Source organism: Portunus trituberculatus, chromosome 50 (assembly GCF_017591435.1).
Source record: "Portunus trituberculatus isolate SZX2019 chromosome 50, ASM1759143v1, whole genome shotgun sequence".
NCBI classification, from domain to species: domain Eukaryota; kingdom Metazoa; phylum Arthropoda; class Malacostraca; order Decapoda; family Portunidae; genus Portunus; species Portunus trituberculatus.
This window is the reverse complement of record NC_059304.1, coordinates 31878936-31903568: the sequence shown is the minus strand read 5'-3', so window position 1 is coordinate 31903568 and position 24633 is coordinate 31878936. Positions and strand designations below refer to the sequence as shown.

Genomic DNA, 24633 nt, shown 5'->3' with positions numbered 1-24633 from the left:
AGAGGTCATTTTAGCACTATGTGTAGATCCTGCAGAACAGGACAGAACATTCAACATTCATTCTGCTTTTTCAATGGCTGAAGCTCATCGGACAGATATGGACCAACAGGAATTTGCTTTTCAAATCAATTCTTTAAGCAGCAAACAAAATAGAATAATGGTAACTGTCACATTAAATGACAAGCCAACTACCATGCAAGTTGATATAGCTGCAGATGTCTTGGTAATGCCTGAGCAGGTGGCAAGCAGGAATCCTGGTTTGTCCATAGAACCTTGTGTCAAGGTTCTCAAGGATTACAATTTACATAACAATCATGTAATAGGTATGGCCAAAGTAAATGTCAAGTATGAACAACAGATTTGTTCATCACCATTGTGAAAAGTCATGGTCAAGTATGAACAACAAACATTAGATTTGTTCATCACCATTGTGAAAGGTCATGGTCAGACATTAATGGGTATAGACTGGCTAAAGCATATTAAGCTGAATTAGACAGATATTTTCAATGTTCAGAAAGTAGTACATAGTTCAGCAGTTCCTCTGGTTGACACCTTATTACAATTAAAAAAAAAATTTCAGTGAAGGACAAGTACAGTAAAAAATGTCAAAGCATCACTAGCACTCAAATCAGATGTAACACCTAAATCTTGTGCACCTAAAGCTATTCCATATACTTTAAAGCCACCAGTGGAGCAAGAAATTAGGAGACTAGAGGCAGAAAAACTGCCTGCTCCACCAATGGGTAGAACCTGAACAGTGCTTCCCATACTCTTTAAGTATACCTACAGGTGCTATAGGCCAAAAAAAAAAAAAAAAGTATTTATAACAATTTATCTACACCACAAAGCCAGCTAAATCTGAGCAACGTAGGCCTTGACAATGCTGGAGATTATGAAGAAGGTTGTGAAGCTTTTTATGAAGACCTGGAGGAAGATAGGCAATAGTATTATTTAACTGCCAAGGATCCCTAGTCAAGTCATAAACTTCCTCAAAATCTTCATCATCAGCCCACTGACAGAAAAGGCGATCTTCATGAGAGCTCAGCTGACGCAAACAAGCATAGGTGTTGTTCCAAGAGTCCTCACATTTGCAAGCAAAGTCTGGGTTGCAGCCACTGACACCTGATGAAAGGTTCTCACAGCCTGGATGCTTTACAGTACCCTCTCCATTGTGCTCCACTAGGACTGTTCGTCGCAACTGCTTGGGGTTATGTCTGCCCATCTTCCTGACCTCATTCTGAGTTCGGTCATAATTAGCCATTGAGTTTGTAAGGACAGATTTCAGTGAAGTACCATCCATATAATTTGGGATAGGCACACTAGCTAAGTCCAGGAGTGTTGGGGCTAAATCAATATTGGTCGTAGGGTAGGAAAGGATATGACCTTTAGGAAGATCAGGACCACGCATTACAAGAGGCACTCGTATATCTGTTTCATAAGGTTCTCGCTTATCTAATGGCTGAGAAAATTGGCCAAGGTGATAGCCATTGTCAGAAGTGAAGATGACAAAAGTATTGTCCAAACGACTAAGAGCTTTCAGTTTCTCTACCACATCTTTCACCATGTCATCTACTGTTAAGAGTGTGCATAATCGAGATTGGAACACTCTGTCTATTTTCACAACTACTTCATCTGGTAAGATTTGTTTTCCTTGTCGCAGCAACCAGTGTTTTTCCTTGGTCACCTTCACATTAAAATTAGGAGTCCGAGGTGCCTTAAGGGAAGAGAAATTAGTGGCATACTTTGGTTCTGGGATGAAAGGAGCATGGGGAGCTGGAGGTGCCAGTACTATAAGAAAGGGATGAGTTGAAAGCTGGGCCAAAAAATCCAGAGCATACTGCCAGATAACTTTCGTGAGGTAGTCCTTATCTGGGTGAGAATCATGGGTTTCCTTTGACCCATTCACAGAAAGAGAGTAATTGTAGTACCGTGAGTTGCCCTTCAGCCCAAGCCACCAATCCCAACCAGGTGGCACATGACTGAGACCCCCTGCTGCAGTATGCCCATATTGGTTGAGATACTTGCCAGCATAGAAGGTTTGGTATCCAGCAAAGTGCAGGTGAGCAGCAAATGTCTTCTTTTCTGGACCATCCTGAAAGACCATGAAATACATTAGCAGTCGTCTTCTTAAAATTTATGGTATTTAATTTAAAATGAATGAATAGCAATTTCAATACAAAGCTCTTGTATTATACAATTAAAAAGAAAGGTTCACACTTGCTGCACTACAGTATGTTCGGTGCCAAGCTATACCAAGAGTAACTTGTGATCAATAAGTTTTTTTTTTCTATTTCTTTTTATGTTATGGCCTATAACGCCTGTAGGCACATTTGAAAAGTATGTAGGAAGCACTGTTCAGCTTCTGCCCATCAATGGCACAGGCAATTCTATTAATTGTAGTACAGGAATACTCCGCTTAATGAACAGGATAGGAGTGTCAAAGCTGTTTCTAGAGCGGAAATTCGTTAAGCGGAAGTAATTTTCCAATAGGAAATAATGGAAATAGGGGGAATGCATTCTGGGCTGGCCCCCAACATACCACATGGGTTAAAAGAAAATTAGAAATTTTTCTATTAGATTTTTACAAACCTTGCCCCCAAGAAAGGATTGCTTTGTAATGCATAAAAGTGAAATCTTACATGGAATACCAAAAAGTAAAGCAGAGATGAGATCGCCCACAGACGAAGGGAAGACTCATGGCGACTCGGCCACTTCTTCTTCTTCTTCTTCATGTGACCCTTTTATCCTGCGTGTTGTCTTTCACCACGATATTAGATTTATGTTTCCAGTCCTCTATTGCCTGCTATAATGGATATCATATCTTAGTATTCATATATGCTCATGCCATGAGGATAACCTGGACTCCGTGGCAGAGTGATAGTGAATTACTAATGAAATACTGTAATATTTCATTAGTAATTCACTATCACTCAGTGCCACAGAGTCCAGGTTATCCTCATAGCATGAGCGTATATGAATACTAAGATATGATATCCATTAAAGCAGGCAATAGAGGAGTGGAAATTTTTTCTTGAACTTGACGATAGGAAAGCTAGTGGTCCTGATGAGCTACATGCCAGAGTACTTAGGGAGGGTGTAGACAGTATTTCTGAAGCACTTAAGTTAATCTTTGAAAGATCACTTAGGTTTGCTGAGATACCTCAGGACTGGAAGTTAGCTAATGTTACACCAATATTTAAAAAAGGTAGGAAGGATGTTGCGAATAATTATAGACCAATCAGTTTAACTAGTATAGTATGTAAGATACTAGAGAAAATCATTAAGGGTAGTATTTGGGAGCATTTAAATGAGAATAGATTAATTAGGGATACCCAACATGGCTTTAGATCAGGGAGGTCCTGTCTTACAAATTTGCTCAATATCTTAGAATATATTACCAAGGAGTTAGATGATGAAAATAGCATAGATGTTATATATCTAGATTTTAGCAAGGCGTTTGATAAGGTACCGCATAGGAGGCTAGTGTACAAATTGAGACTAAATGGGATAGGGGGTAGGTTAGTTGATTGGATTAGTGAATGGCTTTCTGATAGGAAACAGAGATTAGTATTAAATGGGGCAATGTTTGAGTGGAAGGAAGTGGTTAGTGGGGTACTCCAAGGATCAGTGCTAGGACCTCTTCTTTTCTTGGTGTACATTAACGATTTAGATATAGGAATTAGTAGCAAAGTATCAAAGTTTGCAGATGATACTAAGATAGCATGTGCAGTACAGGGTGAAAAGGACAATTACAAAATACAACGAGATCTGGACAGGCTGATAGCATGGGCAGACAGTTGGCAGATGGAGTTTAATTCTAAAAAGTGTCAGGTTATGCATTTAGGTAAAGACAACACAAACTTTAGCTATGAGATGGAGGGATGTTGGCTAGAGGCAGTGGAGGAGGGAAAGGATTTAGGAGTAGTGATAGACAGGACTATGAAATTTTCAAAGCAATGTTTAGAAGCAAGAAATAGGATAAATAGGATCCTAGGTTTTATAAATAGAAATGTTAGTTATAAAAGTAAGGAAGTGGTGCATAGATTATATAATTCCTATGTTAGCCCCCATTTAGAATATTGCATACAGGCCTGGTCACCCCATTATAGGCAGGATATCAACAGGTTAGAAGCAGTTCAGAGAAGAGCAACTAGGATGATACCAGCATTAAAGCGCTTGGAGTATAGAGATAGATTAAAGGAATTAAACATGTTTTCATTTGAGAGATGTATAAGAGGGAATATGATAGAGTTATTTAAAATGTTCTCAGATACAAACTACATAGATGTGAGATCTTTCTTTACCTTAGAGGAGGGAAGTAGGACTAGAAATCATGGCAGGAAGATTAGAAAGCAAGGCTGCAGGTTAGATATAAGAAAATATTTCTTTAGTCATAGGGTGGTAGACTTCTGAAATGCATTGCCAGAGACGGTTGTAAATAGCACTAGTTTGACAATGTTTAAAAACAGATTAGATAAGCACTTAAATTTATTAGATTTATAATTATGTATAGTGCTACATGATAGTTTTTATAAGAAATTTACTATAGTTAAACAAGACATGATCCCCATGTATGGGGATCACAGATTGTAGAGAAATTTGCTGCAGGACTTAGCCCTGTTAATGGGCCAAATATTTAGAATTAGTATATAATGTATTGTGTACTTGTAAGTGTATCTTTAAGTACTGATGACGAGGTCGCTGTGCGACTGATACAGGATAACCTAGATGGGCCCTGGTGGCCCTTTGTTATCCTATTATTTATGTTATGTTATGTTAATGTAATATCGTGGTGAAAGACAACACGCCGGCTAAAAGGGTCACAAGAAGAAGTAGAAGCAGCCGAATCGCTGTGAGTCTCTGCTTCGTCTGTGGCTTATCTCATCTCTGCTTTATTTTTTGGTGTTCCATGTAAGATTTCACTTTATACATTACAAAACAATCCTTTCTTGGGGGCAAGGTTTGAAAAAACTAATAGAAATGTTGTTTTGTGAACATAAATGCATATACAGGCAACCCCTGTTTAACGAAGGTGCACACAATGAAATTTCGTTACAATGAAGGTTTCATTTTACTAGCATCTGCTCGTTTAACAAACACCAAACTCGCTTTAACGAAGTTTTATCCAGGTAATTTTTTTCCAAATTTGAAATCCCCACTGTATCACGTAAGCTGACAGGCTTTTGAATACACCAGGAGCTGCTGGTACTAAGGCCTGCCTCAGGAGAAATCCTGAGACACCTGTAGAATAAAGATCAAGATCAAGATCAAGCCTCGTGGACAACACACGCACCACTCACGAGACTACCAGTAGGCGGAGGTGGAGGTAAGACGTGGTGTGTTTTGCTCCCGATTTTCTTGTTGATTTTGTTTTTTGTTGTTTTAGCAGGATGTACAAGAACGACTGTAAGGTATGCAAAGGTGAGGTGAACAATAGGAGTAACTCCATCGCGTGTGAATGTTGTGGAGATTGGTACCACACGCGATGTGTGGGCCTTAAGGAAGCCAGCCAGAAGGTACTGAGGAACGACTTCCTTATAGGCCTATGCCCTGAGTGCCTAGACACTACCAGGGCATGGTGGGAGGAGAAACGGGTAGCAAAGGAAGAGGGAGGCACGGTGAGGTCTTTGATGTGGATGAAGGACGTGTGTCACTGGAGAGAAAGGATGCAGATGAGTTGAATGAAAGGATCAGCAGGGAGGAGGTGGAGAAATGTGTGAGGAAGCAGAAGAATGGGAAGGCAGCAGGGCCGGATGAGATACCGTATGAAATGTACGAAAATGGAGGAGAAGTAGTGATTGATAGGATGACTGAGTTGTTCAACCAGGTGTGGGAGGAGGAGAGAGTGCCGAGAATGTGGAATGAATGCAGGGTGACCTTGTTGCATAAGGGAGGATATAAGAGTAAGAATGAGTTGAGGAACTACAGGCCAATTGCGTTAGTTAACACAGTAGGCAAAGTGTTCAGTGCGGTGTTGAATGAGAGATTGTGCAAATGGATTGAGAGAGTTGGAGTGTTAGGCGAAGAGCAAAATGGATTCCGAGTAGACAGGAGAGCAGAAGACAATTTGTTTGTGGTGAATGAATTGATTGAGAGAAAGAAAAGGGATGGTAGCAAACTATACTTAGGTTTCCTAGACATAGAGAAAGCATATGATAGGGTAAACAGAGAAATGCTAGGTAGGGTGTTAGAAAAAATTGGGTTAAGTGCAAAGATAGTTAACATAGTGAGAAGTATGTATGTGGATACAAGAGCTAAGTATAAACTAGGGGATATAGAGACAGACTGGGTGAAGAGTGAAAGAGGAGTTAGGCAGGGTTGCATATTATCACCAACCCTCTTTAGCTTATATACAGAAGAATTGGCTGCTAGAATGAGGAGAATGAATGCAGGTGTAAATGTGGGAAATGATAAGATAGGTGTGCTCTTGTATGCAGATGATGTTGTAGTCATGAGTGAGTCGGCAGAAGAGCTACAGAGTATGCTTGATGTAGTAGATGGGTATGGAAGAGATTTTGGAGTGAGATTTAGTAGTGAAAAGAGTAAGGTGATGGTTGTGAATAGGTCAGAGGATGAGAGGAACCATGTGTGGAGATTAGGAGTGAATGAGGTGCAGCAGACAGATATAAGTATCTTGGGATGTGGATGAGTCCGGATGGCTGTGTAAAGATTAAGAATGAGAAGATAAGTATGGCAAATCAGTGGGTAGGTCGTCTAGGAAGTGCAGCAAGGATGAGGGCGAGTAAATATGACGTGCTGCGAGAAGTTTGGAAGAGCGTGGCTGTTCCAAGCATCATGTATGGTATGGATGTGATTGCTTGGAATGAGAGTGAACTAGATAAGTTAGAAATAGGGCAGAATAGAGTTGCAAGAATGGCACTTAATGCACCTAGATATGCAGCAGTAGAGGCCCTTAGGGGTGATATGGGTTGGAGCATTTTTTAGAGAGAGATATGTGAAAGTGACCCTAAGGTATAAGGCTAGGTTAGAACGAATGAATGATGCAATGATAGTGAGAAAAGTGTTTCTGTGGAATGTCAGGAGTAGCAAGTGGGGAAGAGGTGTGTCAGGCTGGTAGCAAGAGTGGTTAGTAAGTAGTTGGGTTTTCAACAGGTAGAAGGAAGACATTTAGAGAGAGACTGGAGTATGATTGTTAGAAATGGAGAAGGTAGAGAATGGGATGTAAGGAAGTGGTAGAGTGAGATAGACAGAGTAGTGAAAGGTGTGGGACTGGATGACTGGAGAAATAGGATGGAGCAAAAGAGTACCTTGGTATGGTATAGAGAGAAAGAGGCCCCAATGTATGAAAAGTGGTATGAGGGAAGCCTGGGTGGTGATCTTCTCTTCCGAGCTAGGGCACAGTGCATGGATGTGAATACAAGGAATTATAGATGGTCGGAGTCCCGCAGCAAAGTGTGCCAGATGTGTGACTTGGGAAAGGATGAGACAGTGGAACATGTGGTGCTGGAGTGTGTGAAGTATGCCAGAGACAGGTATGAGATGATGCAAGTGGTGCTGAGTGAGCTGGGGCATGACAGAGTGGAGATGACAGGAAGGGAATGAATGGTGTTGCTGCTGGGACTGTGTGGGGAGACGAATGAAAGGATGATTGAGGCAGTGAAAGAGTTCCTGGAGAGAATGTGGCATGCCAGATGCAGGAACTAGTGGTGTGAAAGATGGTGATTACCCTCTTTGTTGTCTGGTGTTCTTTATGTTCCCTACAGGAGCTGCCGATACAAAGGCCTGACCCAGAAGAAATTCTGCGTCACCTGTACCATCAAAATCAAGATCAAGATCAAGATCACTCCCCAGTCAAAACATAACAGCGTCAGCAGCAGATCGTCTTCTTTAGCTCAACTTACCATCAAAACGCCCTGCAATGTGGTCTAGCGTTCCTAAAAAGACCAGGAAGTCTCTTACTCTCGAAGTGAAGCTGGTTATTATTCACAGACATGAGAGAGGCCAGAAAACTAATAACATTACTCGCCTCCATCTTAACTTCATCTACTGTCTACTATTTTCAAGTCAGCAGACTCTATTAAGAAGGCTGGTGAGACCGTATCTTCCTTGCAAGCTAAAAGAACCACCTGAACTCGTGACTCTACAATGGATAAAATGGAAAGCCTTGTGGAAATGTGGTACATAAGTTTTGTATGTGGTACAATGATACGCACTTTATTTACATTCGACAGGTTGCCGGTTAGTGTCTTTCCCTTTTCACTCTCCCTCCCTTCAAAAAGTTAAGATCAACATTATAAAGTTATGTACATACATACATTAGTGTACATTATAATGACTTAAATTAAACTACCTAAATGTTTAACTTCATAATTTTTACTTTCATTAAAGCTTTTACTGTACTGTGATGCACATTTGCTTTGCTTACTCTCAATGGAAGTTCAAATCAGGGGTTAAACTTGTTATAATTGGTTCGCTTAACGAAGTTTCTCTTAACAAAGTATTTTTTAGGAACGTAACCCCTTCTCTAAGCATGGGTTGCCTGTATAAGACAGTAACACCACCTGGAGAGGTGGTGGTCCCAGCAACCTCAGAGCAACCTGATAGCAACCTTGTCACCATCCCTCCAAGCGTTTATGGATGCCATTTCGCGGCAGGAGATTGCTCTGACATTGTTAAAGAATCTTGGATTCAGTTCCAGGAGCGCTAGAGACAGAGGCGGGGAGCCAGCCAATCAAATCGAAGCTACCATGTTCGGTCCCTCACCTGGCAAATTCAAACCCAGAAAATTCACTAAAACGGATATGGTTGTACGTTATGCAGACTTTTTGGTCTAACTTCATATAGTACGTTAAACTGGAAATTCGTTAGACAAACATTCGTTAAGCGGAGTATTACTGTACCCATATTAGGGCCCATATCATTACCCAAGTACATCTTGGGTGTAACCACCTAGAACCTAGGTATCATGGTTACATGTAGGTAACTTTAAACCACTTGATAAATGGCATAGCTTCAAAGTAGTATATGATGGGATTTGAACTTATGTGTGGACGTCTGCCCGATCCCATGCTCACCACCTTATCCACTACGACACTGCCTCCCTAGATACTTTGTATGTATGTGTGTGTTCTTAAGGTGGCATCACACTAGCACTTTTTCCATCGTCTTCGACAATTTCTGTCGGTTCTTTTACTGTTCTGTCAACTCTTTCTGTCGCCTTGAGTCAGACAAAACACATTGTTTTTCTTTAGCATCAGTTTTTAGTCAAATTAAGATCTATGGTTTCTAATCAACACTTTTACAATAAAATGTATTTTCTTGTTAACTGGAATGATGTAATCTCTAATTAATAGAATCTTTATAAATATATATATATATATATATATATATATATATATATATATATATATATATATATATATATATATATAAAGTTCTCGCAGATAGCGAGTGTTATAGATGGCAAAACCCTCGCTACCTGTGAAACCGCTATCTGAGAGGCAAACTTCTTACCTAAAAAAATAAAAATAGCCTGAGACTCCAAGTCTGACCCCCTTATTTTCCATGTATAACCACCTATTTAATACAAAATTAGAACTACTACTACTACTACTACTAATTTATATCAGTACAATAGGATACATAAACTCACTTTTAAGGGCTATGAAGTGCAGTTTATTGAAAGAACAGTGTAAAAAAGAGGGTGAGGTGGGTTACGCCTACTGGCGCTGGGTGCTGGGGCCAGGATGCTGGTCAGGGCTGTCTGTCCGTCCGTTCACTCACTCGCGCCAACCTCTCAATTCTGTTTGCCTCTATTTCCTCTTCTTCCCATCCATCAAACATATCCTCATCTACGGGTAGTGCATCCTCTTCAGCTAAAACAGGTTGGTCGTTGAAATCATCGTCATTACTGGCATTGATGATCATCTGAAGTGTTGCCCTTTGTCCCTCTCGTTGGTTTCGCATGAATTTGATGATTAAAGTTTGTTGCCTGGCTGCAATTTTCTCACTTAACTTAAGGTTAAACAAGTTGGTTAGCTTACTCAGGAGGTGTTTGGCCTCATCACTCTCTTCAAACAGAAGATGTTCAACTTTGGTTTCACATTCAGCCAGTAAACTGAGGATGGCAAAAATGTCTTTAGTCATTGGTGCTGGCTTGGGAGTTTCCACACTGTCCATTTCCTCTTCACTGTTCCTTTCTTCCTCTAAGTCTTGTTGAATCAAGTCTTCAATGGGTTGTTCAGAGTTTTGATTGTCGTTGACGAGGTCATTTATTTCAACATCGGACACATTTGACAATCCTGGCACAGCACGAATTAGCTCTGCAGTCTTTCGTGCTAACACTCCCTGTTCTTGGCGGGTAGTAGCACCTGTGTCAGGGGTGGGGCTAAGCGCAGGTAGGAGTGGCTTCCACGTGTTCTTCACAGTTGCTGGGGTAATCTCGCGCCAGGCGTCACAAAAGTAATCCACAGCCTCTTTGATCTTGAATTGTTTCCAAGGTTTCTTCTTCATCTTGTTCTTGTCCTTTTTCGCTGTCTTTCTCTCTTTCAATTTCACGGATCCCCTCTTGGTTGTCTGTCTTATTTCTCAGCTTGTTGTGGACTTTGCCATAAAATAGTAGCTTCACATTAGCAATGAGTTCTTAGTCTAAGGGCAGCAGTTTCGAAGTTGTGTTCGGTGGTAAGAAGATAACTTGGACATTTGGGTGGCGACTGACCTGGTACTTTGCGTGTCCAGGAGCATTATCAAGGAATAAGATAACTTTAAATGCCAGATTTTTTTTCATGCAGTGATTGCGAGCTGCTGGCACAAATACAGTGTCAAACCATGTCACTGATAAAGCTGCTGTCATATAGCCAGACTTGTTGTGGTACCACACACAATTGGGTAAATTATTCATATCACATTTGCGAAATGAGTGAGGTTTGGCAAACTTGTATAAAATTGCAGGTTTCATTTTGCATTCCCCAGTTACATTTGTGGTGAGCAGTACACTGAAGCATTCTTTTGCCATTTTGGTACCAGGAGCTTGTCTGAGGCCTTTGGGGCCATATGTTCGTTTTGGTGACTTTTTCCAATAAAACCCCATTTCATCACAATTGAATATTTGTTCAGGATCATACCCACCCTCATTAACAATCTCCTGGGCAACACTGGGAAAGTTCTCAGCCACACTTACATCAGCAGAAGCGATTTCTCCTTGATACAATGCATGTTTTACATTGCACCGTTTGCAAAAACAGTGCAGCCAACCCCTCAATGCATTAACCCTTTCCTTCCGGCAATCGTATATATACGATTGCATCAATCGTCCGTGCGGGCAATCATACCCGTAATCAAGAATTTTCGCGCCTCAATTTTGACCTCCAAGCGCGGTTTCTTGAGTCAGATGGTGAGTGGAAGTGTCTGGCATGTTTCCACATATAGTGTTGTCATTATAGCTCTGGAAATTTAGCAGTAACTAAGCTATTTTCCCTTTCTCCGGGCGACACTTGGCAACCCCAGCGACCCGCCGGGTGGAAAGCACCATGATAAGTGTGAAGAGACATTCTGATAAGAGCGAAGGATCTCAGATCATAACTCACCATGGAGCAGGACAGAACATATGTATTTAGCAGTGCTTCTGAGTTTGAAGACAGTGACAGTGAATATTTAGAAGAAGAAACTGAAGAAAGTGAAGACATTAGTAAGGACTCAGAAAGTGAAAAAAAATATTACCCATCACTTTCATGTTAATTTTTTCATTATCTTCGATTTTTTAATAAAATGGTAGAAGGTAACTTGTCAGAGAGAGAGAGAGAGAGAGAGAGATCAACTAACAGGTTGGCGCATGAAAGCGTGTGTAATTCACCTCGGTCGCCTGCTGGTCACCCAGCTAGTCTTCCCCATTACGTGTGCGTGTGTGTTTGTGTGTGTGAGAGAGAGAGAGAGAGAGAGAGAGAGAGAGAGAGAGATAATGTTATTTGCCTCGGTCGCCTGCTGGTCACCCAACCAGTCTTCCCCATTATGTGTGTGTGTGCGTGTATTTACCTAATTGTATTTACCTAATTGTAACATACGGGAAAAGAGCTATGCTCGTACTGTCCCGTCTCCATATCTACTAATGTCCAGCTTTTTCTTAAAATCATGAATATTCCTTGCGTTGCCACTTCCACGTCTAAACTATTCCATGCTTCCACCCTTCTATGAGGGAAGCTATATTTTTCACATCTCTCCTATAAGTGGCCATTTTAGTTTTTCCCATGCCCTCTCGACATTCTTTCATTCCACATACACAGATCTTCCCTATCCATTTTTTCCATGCCAATCATCACTCTGTATATTGCTATCAGGTCTCCCTTTCTCTTCTGTTTTCCAGGGTCGGAAGTTGCATTCTGTTCAGTCTGTCTTCATAAGTCAAATCTCTTAAGTCAGGCACCATTTTTGTTGCAGCCCTCTGTACTTTCTCTAGTTTCTTTATGTGTTTCTTTAAGTTCGGAGCCCACTGTATTGTTGCATATTCAAGCCTTGGTCTTATCATTGCAGTAATTATTTTCTTCATCATTTCTTCATCTAAATATACGAACGCCACTCTTATGTTCCTCAATAAGTTCAATACTTCTCCAATTATTTTGTTTATATGTCTCTCTGGCGATAGGTCATTGGTAATTGTCACCCCAAGGTCTTTTTCTTCATGACTGGTTTTTATGTCTTCATTTCCTATCTTGTACATACTCCTGATTCTTCTTTCACTCTTGCCAAACTCTAATTTCTTGCATTTTGTCGTGTTGAACTCCATTTGCCATGTACAGCTCCATTTCCATATTCTGTCCAAGTCTTCCTGGAGTAGTTCGCAATCTTTGTCACATCTCACTTTTCTGTGTGTGTTTGTGTGTGTGTGTGTGAGAGAGAGAGAGAGAGAGAGAGAGAGAGAGAGAGAGAATGTTATTTGCCTGAAACTTGACATGTAAAGGGATGAAATCTCTCTCTCTCTCTCTCTCTCTCTCTCTCTCTCTCTCTCTCTCTCTCTCTCTCTCTCTCTCTCTCATTGGAAGTGTACAATTTCCCCTCCAAGATGAGAGAGAGAGAGAGAGAGAGAGAGAGAGAGAGAGAGAGAGAGAGAGAGCAGAGAGTGTGTGTGTGCGCGTGGTGTCATCGCTCTCCGGGCTGTTTCTGGAAGACGGATCACACAGCGGGAGGAGGAGGAATCCTTGATAAGGCATAAACTGAACTTTCAGAGGTCACATCGAGCTACAAAGTACATCATTGTATTCAGAATAACAAAGAGAAAATAATTATTAGTATTCAAACAGTTTTCTGACAATTTCTAGGTTTACCATTTTTAGCCGTCATAGCAAACGGGAAAATAGTTTAAGCGCCGGAAGGAAAGGGTTAAAGGGCTCTGGATTCACAATTCCTTTTTTCATACACAAAGCTTTATAAATTTTCATAGCTTGCACCTGTATTTCCGGGCCATCAACACTTACTCCCTCCTTTAATCTGTGACATATGTATTTCATTAGATAATGTTCAGTGATCAGAAAGTTTCTGTTTTTTACAGATGTATCATGCATAGCCCTTTTAGCGGCGCCTGCTCTGCCACTAAAATACTTCTCAGTAACTTTCAAGGAAGCCGTTATTTTGTCTTTTATCTTTCTCATGTTATACACACTCGACTCTGGTACACCCATCACTTTCACAATTTCACAGGTTTTAGCTCCGTCTTCAATCATTTTGATTATCTTCTTTTTTTTCCTCAACACTCCACTGCTTCTTAGGCTTACCCACATAGTAAATTCCTTTGGTTTCATTGCTTTCTTGCCCTGCCTCTTGTCCAGTCCATCCCCACCATCTCGCCCACTACTCAGAGGTAATCCAGAGGTAGATGCCATAATCACTTGGCTAGAAAATGCAGCCCCAGGAAGACAAAAAACTACAATGAAGCAGGTGTTGTGGTTTGTTGTTGTTGAGTGGCACGGGAGGGAAACAATAACGTATGAATATCGCCATGCGCTGAGTCAGTATTGCCAATGTTTCACTTGGTAACGCTGCAGCCCACTCGCTCGCTTGGCGCTTGACCATCAAACATCGCTACCTGTGCAGTGGTAATCATTATGAGAACGTCGCCACTTGGTCACTACCCGCGAAATCGCTATGCAAAAAAATGCTATCCGAGAGGCCTTACTGTATATATATATATATATATATATATATATATATATATATATATATATATATATATATATATATATATATATATATTAAGGTGGTAATTCGTTAATTTGGTCAAAAAAATTGAAAAATTGGAAACTTGGTACTTGGGTTCGTCTCTGGAGAGGGAAGCCATGGCCGAAGTTGCCAGGCGCATAACGCACTGCTTACCTGGTAATGGCGGGTTTAAAGGGCCGGCCCTTTAAATACCCAAGCGTGCATACACCCCTTTTTCTTCTAGTCTTTGTTTTGCTTGTATTTATTTCCTTTTTTGAGCTGTTTTATTTTTTTTTTGCGTGATGTACGATAGTTTAGGATCAGGCAGTGAGGGTGAGGAAGACGCTACTCCCTCAGTACCAATCGATACAGCCTTAGGGAGTGCGCGTGCGTGCAGCCTACCTGTTGATCGTATTTAACACGTGTTGGGTTCCCAAATTGTGACAATGCCACGTGTAAGGCCATGATGTAATATGGCCTGAAACTATCTAAACAGCCACTACCAGCCTCCAAGCAGTTGTCAAGGGATTATGTAAGTACATATCTGAGTTTGGTACATATTGGAGTGAGTTATGTGGGGGTTTTGAAGATGTTCACAGAAAAATGCATTTTTCTTGACTTTCAGTTTTTCAGCATATACTGTTGAATAACTTTTTCAGTAATTGGTCAATTTCAAAAATTTTTGCAGCAAAATGATCAACAACCTCATCTTAAATGCAAGCATGATAATGCATGAACTCACTCAAATAAATTTACAACAGGCTTATAAACTCAAATTTTTGATGAAAAAAAAAGGTAACAATTTGGCGTGTAATGAAATTGTTATAACATAGGTTATGTGTATGCCGATGCTTACATTTATTTATTGTTATGTATATTATATGTGGTTAAGAGGAAATTGCCACACTGTTATTAGTTTTGATTTTATAATGGTATTTTGAATTATTTTCTTATCGCCGAAAAAATATTTATTGGAAAAAAACTACGCCACATTTGTGTACCAAATTAACACTGAAGACGTACACCATAAACGTACACCTTGTGTATAAATATTATTGAATTCGGTGAAAAAATAGCAATGGGAGAGCCAAAAAACCGATATTGATATCGAGTCATCGAATAACCACCTTAAGGTCTCGGTTTACGTCAGAGTTACGTTCCTGAAACATGATGTAAGTCGATTTTGTACGTAACTCGAGTTTCCGTACATTTTAAAGCATATTATCGAGTTTTCAACCAATCATTGTTTATGGTCATTCAGGTAAGTTAAAGGTTATATTGTTATATTATTTACAACTATATAGGAGTATGAAACACAAGTTTGTTTTTGTTGTTGATTAGGGCCATGAACGCAAAGGACTGCAGGTTGCCGAGAGGGGTGGCCCTGAGGCCGCCAGGAGGGTGGGCAGGTCGAATGTTGTGATGCCCAGGGCAGACAGCTGGGAGCGTAGTGCAGTGCGGTGGGAGTAGAAGCATGGGCAGCGGGGCAGGAAATGCAATAGGAAAGGGCAATAGGGATCAGCAGACAGGTGCAGACGGTGCAAGTGAGCTGCAAGTGTCGTGTGGCCCAGGCGAAGGCTCCAGAGTTGTTATTGTTGTGATGGGTGCGCGAACCCTCAAGGTCGTCAACCTCCCATTCTCATGGTAACGGGCTTCCCATTTTCTTCTTCATTCCCTCACACACAGCTGCTGCCTCCCTTCTCATGTCTTTAATTACGTCCTCTTTTTCTTGTAGCGTAATGGTTTTCCTTTTCTTAGCATCACTGCTGTCACTAAGGAGTTTTCTCTTTGGTGCCATTGAGCAAGATACTAAGAACTTGAGTCAGTAAACGCAGAAGTAGGATAACAGTCTTGCCAGGGGCGACGATGTGGTGGAACAGGAGCGTTTTTTTTTTTTTTTTTACATTACAAGGGCACTGGCCAAGGGAAAACAAAGTGTTGGAAAAAAAAAAAATCCCGCTGGTTGCCAGGCCCTGTTAAGAGGAAAGTAGGAGAAAGAGAAAAAACAAAAAAATCTAAAAGGAGGGTCCAGTTAACGTAAGAGGTGTCTTGACACTCCTCTTTTGAAAGAGTTTAAGTCATAGGCAGGTGGAAATACAGACACAGGTAGAGAGTTCCAGAGTTTACCAGTGTAGGGAATGAAGGAGTGAAGATACTGGTTAACTCTTGCATTAGGAAGATGGACAGAATAGGGATGAGAAGAAATAGAGAGTCTTGTGCAGCGAGGCCGCAGGAGGGGAAGGCATGCAGTTAGCAAGTTCAGAAGAGCAGACAGCATGAAAACAGCGGTAGAAGACAGATAAAGATGCAACATTGCGGCGGTGACTTAAAGAATCAAGACAGTCAGTTAGAGGAGAAGAGTTGATAAGACGAAAAGCTTTAGATTCCACCTTGTTTAGTAAAGCTGTGTGTGGATCCCCCAGACATGAGAGCCATACTCCATACACGGGCGGATAAGGCCCCTGTACAGAGCAAGCAGCTGGGAGGGAGAGAAAAATGGACGAAGATGCCACAGGACACCTAACTTCTTGGAAGCTGATTTAGCAATAGTAGAGATGTGAAATTTCCAGTTTAGATTTTTAGTGAAGGATAGACCGAGTGTGTTTAATGTAGAGGAGAGGGAAGTTGAGTGTTATTGAAGAAGAGAGGATAGTTGTCTGGAAGGTTATGTCGAGTAGATAGTTGTAGAAATTGAGTTTTTGAGGCATTGAACAAAACCAGGTTTTCTCTGCCCCAATCAGAAACAAGTGAAAGATCAGAAGTTAGGCGTCCTATAGCATCTCGCCTTGAGTCATTTAATTGTTGTTGGGTTGGGCGTCTGTTGAACGCTGTTGAATAATGCAAGGTGGTATCATCAGCATAGGAGTGGATAGGGCATTGAGTCAGATTTAGGAGATCATTGATGAATAATAGAAAGAGAGTGGGTGATAGGACAGAACCCTGTGGAACACCACTGTTGATAGTTTTAGGGGAAGAACAGTGACCGTCTACTACAGCAGCAATAGAACGATCGGAAACTGGAGATGAAGGTACAGAGAGAAAGATAGAATCCGTAGGAGGGTAGTTTAGAAATTAAAGATTTGTGCCAGACTCTATCGAAGGCTTTCGATATGTCAAGGCCGACAGCAAAGGTTTCACCGAAGTCCCTAAAAGAGGATGACCAAGATTCAGTTAGGAAAGTAAGAAGATCACCAGTAGATCTGCCTTTACGGAAACCATACTGGCAATCAGAGAGAAGGTTGTGAGCTGATAGATGCCTCATTGCGTTAAGGCGATTCAGTTACCAATGAGTCATTTTCCGTTTTCTTTTGCGGGCATCATGAGTGGCTATTTACTTTTTATTTAATTAATACTACGTATGATGCAATCTCTTAGTCAAGAAACCAATTTTATAACATATTAAATAACTCAAAGAAGTAGTTTATATATATCAAAACACATGTGATGCACTAATGTGCCATATATAAAGTGAAATCCATAGTACACGTATTTGCTTCCCACATCATTATAAGGAACGTAAAAAATTGGGGGATGCATTAATAGTGAGTAGTCTATGTAGCAATAATACAAGAAAATAAGAGATACAATTGACATGTATTATATTTCTACTGAGAGTGGTTTCTTTATTCTGAAAACACCCTGCCAGATGTACGAACCAATGCGGTGCACCAGATCGCCGAAAACGCCATTAGCCGTACCAGTAATTTTGCATTATATTCTTAACTTAATCCGTAAGCATTTCTTTTCGACAAAAAGTAATGCATTTGATTCATGTCAACTTTGTTAATTTATATTTCATTTACGTTGTTTAGAAATTGTTTGTGTAATAAAACAGAGAAACAATACTTTATTTCCGAATCGTGATCCGCCGAAATCACCCAAGGACCATAAAGGACTCGAGTTGACCGGTCGACCCTCAAAAACCCATGCTTCAGAATGACATCAGTAACATGCTTATCCAGAAATAGTTGGTATCCTCTCTCCTTCTCATACACTATAGCACGTTCTGATGTCCACCTCATTTTGGAGAGTAGATATTTGAGGCATTGTGCTGATGTCACAGGTGGTAATGTTATAAGATTAGTGTCCCATTCAGTCAGTGTATATGGATCAGGAAAAGTTATACATGTCCCATTTACTTCTACTGTCCTCCTCCTTATGTTGGTTTCTTCTCCATCATTATCTTCTGTGATGCTGGTCAGCTGCGGGTTGTTAGAAACCTACTCCACCATGTGCACAAGGGCATCTTTTGAATATCCCGAGTGTGGTATTGCCCGTGCCTTCAAGTAGTGCTTGAGACTAGCCACCGTCCACTTCTTTATGTCCTTCTCTATACTTGAGTTTCCTCGTTATGATAAAAAGAAAGCTGGCTCTACTTGGAGGTCTGAGGAGCAGCCAAACACCCGTGTTTGTTTTGGTCGTCGAAAGTGTCGTACTGCAGGCAACAACATAATATTTCAATACACTTTTTTTCTTTTTAATTCGTGTAAGAGTACTTCATAGTGCTTTTAGATACATTTAGAAATCAAGGAAACTATATATATATACGGTAAAATACGTGCATTTCTTAGCCTTCATTCAAATAATATGTATTTGATGGATCGTCACAAGCTTTGGTTGAAATTCTTAATGGAAACTCAATCTATGATTTTTTAACAAAAAATGTATGATCGAATATTTCCTTATCTTAATCAATGAAAACACTAGCAGAAAGGGATTCTATATGATTGCCCGCAAAGTGATTTTTTTTTTCGAATCTGAAATGAAGATTCTGGTGGTATGTACTAAGCATTCACCTAACGCGAACGCTCCTACTGAGGCAGGGTGTTATTATATTCAAGCGTGAGGCGGGCGGTGTGATGGGTAACCACCAACAATAACAATAAGTCCCGCGCTTTACGATTTATAAATTTTCTATTTTTTTTATCTTAAATTGCCTTACAGTGGACTGACGTAACTACGAGTTTAACGTAACTCGAGACTGACATAACCCGGGACTTTACTGTATATATATATATATATATATATATATATAGATATATATATATACAGTATATGTATTAATTGTTCTATCCTGGCAGTGAAAAGTGGTTCAGTTGTTTATTTATATTTCTTTGGGACTGTAACACTTCAAGGGAGAACTTCCAAGTAACAGCTAGCTGAACTGCTCTGTTGTTTATGAGTGAACAAAGCTGTCTGAAGAGTTTCCCATAGCATTAAAGGTGAAAAATAACAAGGAAAAAATAGCAACAGCTTGCTGTGGGTGAAGGGGCAGCCATGTTTGTTTACAGTTGACAAATGCGAGAGAGGCAGAAGCGAGCTTGTGTGTGATGACGAGCGTCGAGAAAAATTGATGGTCTTCAGAAAGTTGACAGAAAAGTGCTGTGACACTGATGTTGATTCGTCACATTAATTTCAATGTAACCATTTACACAAGGTGAACCGAGTCAATGCAAATCATGCTGATTCATGGCAATTCAGAAGCAATGACTGGTTTGGACCCATTTTTTCATCAGTCAAGGCAATTCATCCAAAGAGTAAGCATCATACTACTGGACATTCTAATCAATTTAATAAGACAATAATGTGCTATATATGATCCCAGTGATCCTGTGCATTGAAATCATGTACATGTATTGTACTGAACCATAGCTAGAAGTAACTGCTGTAGCCTGCAAATTACTAGACAATATTATTCTGCATATTTTAAAAACAAATGACAGCATAAAGCATTATGGACATGGTTTTACATTTTCATTTGGCAACTGTAGGGTATATCGTTTACCTTTGAAATACGTGGTATAATCGCCAGTCAGCCAGGCACCCACCAGAGTGAGGGAGGGGTGAAAACTTCCTTATATTACCCCCTGTGCCTCTAATTTTGTTCACTAAATACTACGGTATGGCACGTCACAAAGTAAAAGTTAATATGACAAAATAATAGAATTAACAGAGCTGTATTTATTTTAACATCCTCCATATACTGTTAAGCCTAAATAAAGAGCAGACTAGATGTGATAATATGATATAAACTGGTGTGCCCATATCTTCCACTGTGAAATGTATTTATCAATGAATCATTGTGTCCTGCCACTCAACAGCTCCACCTGGTGAGACAAAGTATTCTCTCAGAGTGCTGTGAACTGACAAGGCTTCTGCTGTAGGCCTGATACTTCTTGTTGGTGACAGGCTCCACCAACATCTTAAATTATTCTGTGATTATCCTAAAGAAATCCTAAAACCTCTCTGGACTATTGACCAATCTGGGAATAAATGTCCGAAGCTCCCAAATTCAGGTCTTCTACAATTAATGGCATACACCCATATTCATTGCCGATGCCTATGCTTCCTCAGCCACTGTAACAATGCAATATCTGCACAAGCTAATACATCCATACTTCTTGAAGGCTGCCTTGGTACTGAATCATCTAAATTATGTGAATCAAATGTGTTGAGAGTCAGTTGGAACTAAGCAGATTCAAAATGACTCAATTGAAATGATTTTTCATGAATTGAATCAAATTTGATTCGCTTGTAAACATAACCTACATAATCAAATTTTTTTCAGGATTGACTTTAGCTCATAATGTCCTACCTTTCAAAAAGCTAACTCATCATGTAGTGGTTGTAGGAGGTTGAGATCCCATTTTTTAAGGATCCACTACAAAATCTTTATACTCTTCACTGTCATATGATTAATAAATATTATTACTTTTAGAGTAGGAAATATTAGTTGTGGGGAACTAGTGACAAAGGTAAGGACTACATGTATAAAGATCGGTGAGGTCACAAATGTTATAAATACTGGCATGTTTAAAAAAAAAAAACATCTCTTTCTGTATCTCGTTTTCTATTAACATTTAAAAAAATCTAATTCCTACAAAAGAGTTACATTTTAGTTGTAGTTTAAAATGTTACAAAACAAAAGTTGATCAGTGTACACCAATTTTGTGAAATTTTTTGAAGTGTACAAAACCTACCTTTGAGATATTTACTCCTAAAGATTTTTTCTTACTTCATCCTTGTTTTGCTATTTGTATTTACCTGATTGACATGAAATTTTCAGTCATGCTTGTGTATACAAAGGTGACCTCCTGGGCATGACACGATGATAATGCATCAGATCCCCTCTTCTCTAGAAAATATTATTCACTTGTAAGTCAGAGTGTTGGAAGCAATGTCACGACAATTTGCTATATTATGACTGGTCTGGACATCTCTGAGTCTTGATTAGCATGTTGAAATGAGACAGAGACAGTCAAGTTATTATTACTCGTCTGGTTCAACTTCATACCTCCATCTCAATATAATCTTTTGTAATAGTGTGTAGTGAAGCTTTTTGTGAGTTGTATAATACTAATAGTCTAGTTTTAATGGTGAAGGTAGTCATGAAATAAAGTTTTCTAGAGAGTGAAAATACACAGAAACCAGTGTGTGGTGGAGGAGTGAAGTGAGGTGAGGTGAGGGGATGGGGAAATGAAAGTGTCACGCGAGGCGTGGCCAGATCACAGCTGTCAATGAAAACTATGTTTGTTTCTTGTCTTGGCCACTCTTCTTCTTCTTATTGAAGTTTCTGATTTTAATTCTCATGAATTATGCCTGTAAGGACGTTATTTCTGAAAAAGAGAGAGTTAAAGCATAACACCTTTCCCCCTCGTACGCTTAACGAAGGTTCACACGACGAAATTTCGCTATAACGAACGTTTCCTTTTACTACCATCTGCTTGTATAATGAACACCAAACTCTCTTTAACAAAATTTTATCCAGGTAATTTTTTCCAAGTTTGAAAGCCCCGCTGTATCATGCAAACCTTTTTAATACACCAGCGCCTCTTGTGGACAAAACACACACCACTCCCTCCCCTACCCTTCCCCGGTCTCAGCTCAAAACAATAACAGTGTCCAGCACCAGCTCATCTTCCATCGCTCAACAAGCCACCAAAACGTCTTGCAACCAGCCCTGCAATATCACCTAGTGTTGCTAAGACCAGGAAGTCTTACTCTCGAAGTGAAACTGGATATTATTCACAGATACGAGAGAGGCCAGAAAACTAATAGCATCGCTCACCACCATCTTGACTCCATCTATTGTCTCTACTATTTTCAAGTCAGCAGACTCTATAAAGAAGGCTAATGTGACCGTATCTTCCTTACAAGCTAAAAGAACCACCTGAACTCGTGACTCTACAATGGATAAAATAGAAAGCCTTGTGGAAATGTGGTACATAAGTTTATTATGTGATATAATGATGCGTCCTTGGTTTACATTCCACAGGTTGCCGGCTAGCATATTTTCTGCTCCACTTTCCCTCCCTTCATAAGTTTAAGATCATCAACATTATAAAGTTACTTACATACATACATTAGTATACATTGTAATGACTTAGTCTTAAATCAAACTGCTTAAATTAGTTTAATTTCATAATTTTTACTTTCATTAAACCTTTTACTGTACTATGATGCACTCTCGCTCTGTTTACTCTCAATGGAAGTTCAAGTCAAGGGTCAAACTTGTTATAATTGGTTTGCTTAACAATAATTTGCTTAACGAACGTTTTTTAGGAACGTAACCCATTCATCAAGCGGCGGTTGCCTGTACCTTATTTATAGGTATCAGTAGTCAAACTTTTTGATACTCGAACAGCCATTTGGAACTACTGTAATTAAGTTTGAGTAATGAGTCTCTACAGTAGAATAATTTTACAAAATGGCCACTGCTCCCTTTTTTCCTTTTTTGGTAGTTTATTCTCTTTTAATAATGCAAAAAATTAATTTGATAATTCAATGCATTTTATTCTACACTCAATGTTGAAATAAAAGAGTTCCTTATTATTTAGGAAGACTACAGTAATAAAAATTTGTCTTAGCAAGAATAGATTAATTAAAGATATAGCTTCATGTGTGGTGTAATTACCAATTCCCATGTGGGCGAGTGGCATCCTTAACAAGCACTTGGTGACTGCTTGAAGGACATTCCTGACGTGACAAAGGAGGGGAGGAAGAGAAGGGATTATCAGGATCAGAGTAGACTACTTCTACACTATTGCCACCTTTTCATGGGCTTGCCTTCTTTGTCTAACTGCGCTCCACCTCCTTACTGTCTGTTGTTGTCTTTCTTTTGCTATCTCTGTTTTCTATATAAATTCCGAAATTACTTCCGAAATCCTTCTTCTAACCTTTTTTCCACATCACTGTTGAAGTAAAATTAAGGCAAGTCCTCTATAGAAAGGTGTTCCACCATCTTAAATGTGGCATTTTAGCAGGGAAGAATGACCCTGCTAAGTACCGCTATCTCAAAGGCTCACACCTTATGCAGTCTTGCCATAGAGCAGGGGTTCTTAACCTGGGGTACGTGAGAGGAATTTTTGGGGTACATGACAGGTTTCTCAAAATACTTAAGTTTTTTAATAACTGCAAAACTGTTTGTAGAAAGTGCTTGGAGATATGTCACTTGTGAGTAAGCTCTCTTTGATTACAGTTGTCACACAACCTTGCAAACCTATAATGTTTAGTTCACTGCTACAATGATCAAAAACTCTGATATAGTTCCATTTTGGTAAATATTTTGCTTGCTAGTAGCCAGTCATCTAATGTCTCCCTGTGGAGTCTTATCTTATCGATGTGCGTGCCCCTGCAGACGTTGGCAACCATGGACTGCCACATTTCTCTGTCTCTTGCCATTTGTAATATTTGTGCATTTTTCCTTCCATCTCCAACTGTTCTTGTTATTCCATCCATGTATTTCTCCCTTTGTCTGCCTCTTGCTCTACAACCTGGGATTCTCCGTTAAGCTTAGGTCTTCTATCTTTCCTCTTCTCATAACATGTCCTACGAATCTCAACTGTCTTGCTCTTATCTTTACCATTATTTCTCTATCACAACCCAATCTTCTTAATACTTCTTCATTCGATATTCTCTCTGTCCAGGATATTTTCAAGAGCCTTCTCCAACACCACATTTCAAATGCATCTATCTTCTTCTCCATCCTTTTATTCAATGTCCAGGCTTCTGATCCATACAGTAACACTGACCATATATATGTTTTAACTGCTCTTTGTCTTGTTTTTGCTGATATGTGGCAGTTAGTAAGAATATTTCTCATTTTCTGAAAAGCATTCTTTGCCTCACATATTCTTTTGATTTCTTCTACACATCTTCCATCTTCTGTAATGAAGCTTCCCAGGTAGCAGAATCTTCTCATCTGCTTTATGATTTTCTCATTCACTCTTACACTACACCTTGGAACCTGTATCTTCTTACTGATAACCTCTGTTTTATCTATATTAATTGTTAGACCTTTTTCTTCACTTGTCTCCTTCATTGTTGATAAAATATCCTGTAGTTTCTCCTGTGAGTCAGCAATCAGAACTGTATCACCTGCATATCTTAAATTATTTATATTTCTTCCACCAATAGCAAAACCTTTACCTTCTATTGATCTCATCATCTCACTGTATAGAGAAAACAGATCTGGAGAAAGAACAC

General features: G+C 39.7%; 1 protein-coding gene across 7 annotated transcripts in view; it reads right to left on the bottom strand.

Moving 5' to 3' along the window:
- Positions 1-818: 818 nt before the first annotated feature.
- The window catches only part of LOC123500151 (N-acetylglucosamine-6-sulfatase-like), a 298128-nt gene continuing 274313 nt past the window's right edge, over positions 819-24633 (bottom strand). For all 7 annotated transcript variants that reach the window (XM_045248838.1, XM_045248837.1, XM_045248834.1 and 4 more), the window contains one exon: positions 819-2092. In XM_045248838.1, the coding sequence (XP_045104773.1) occupies positions 836-2092 (1257 nt within the window). In that variant the 3' untranslated portion in view covers positions 819-835. The remainder of the gene's footprint in view (positions 2093-24633) is intronic.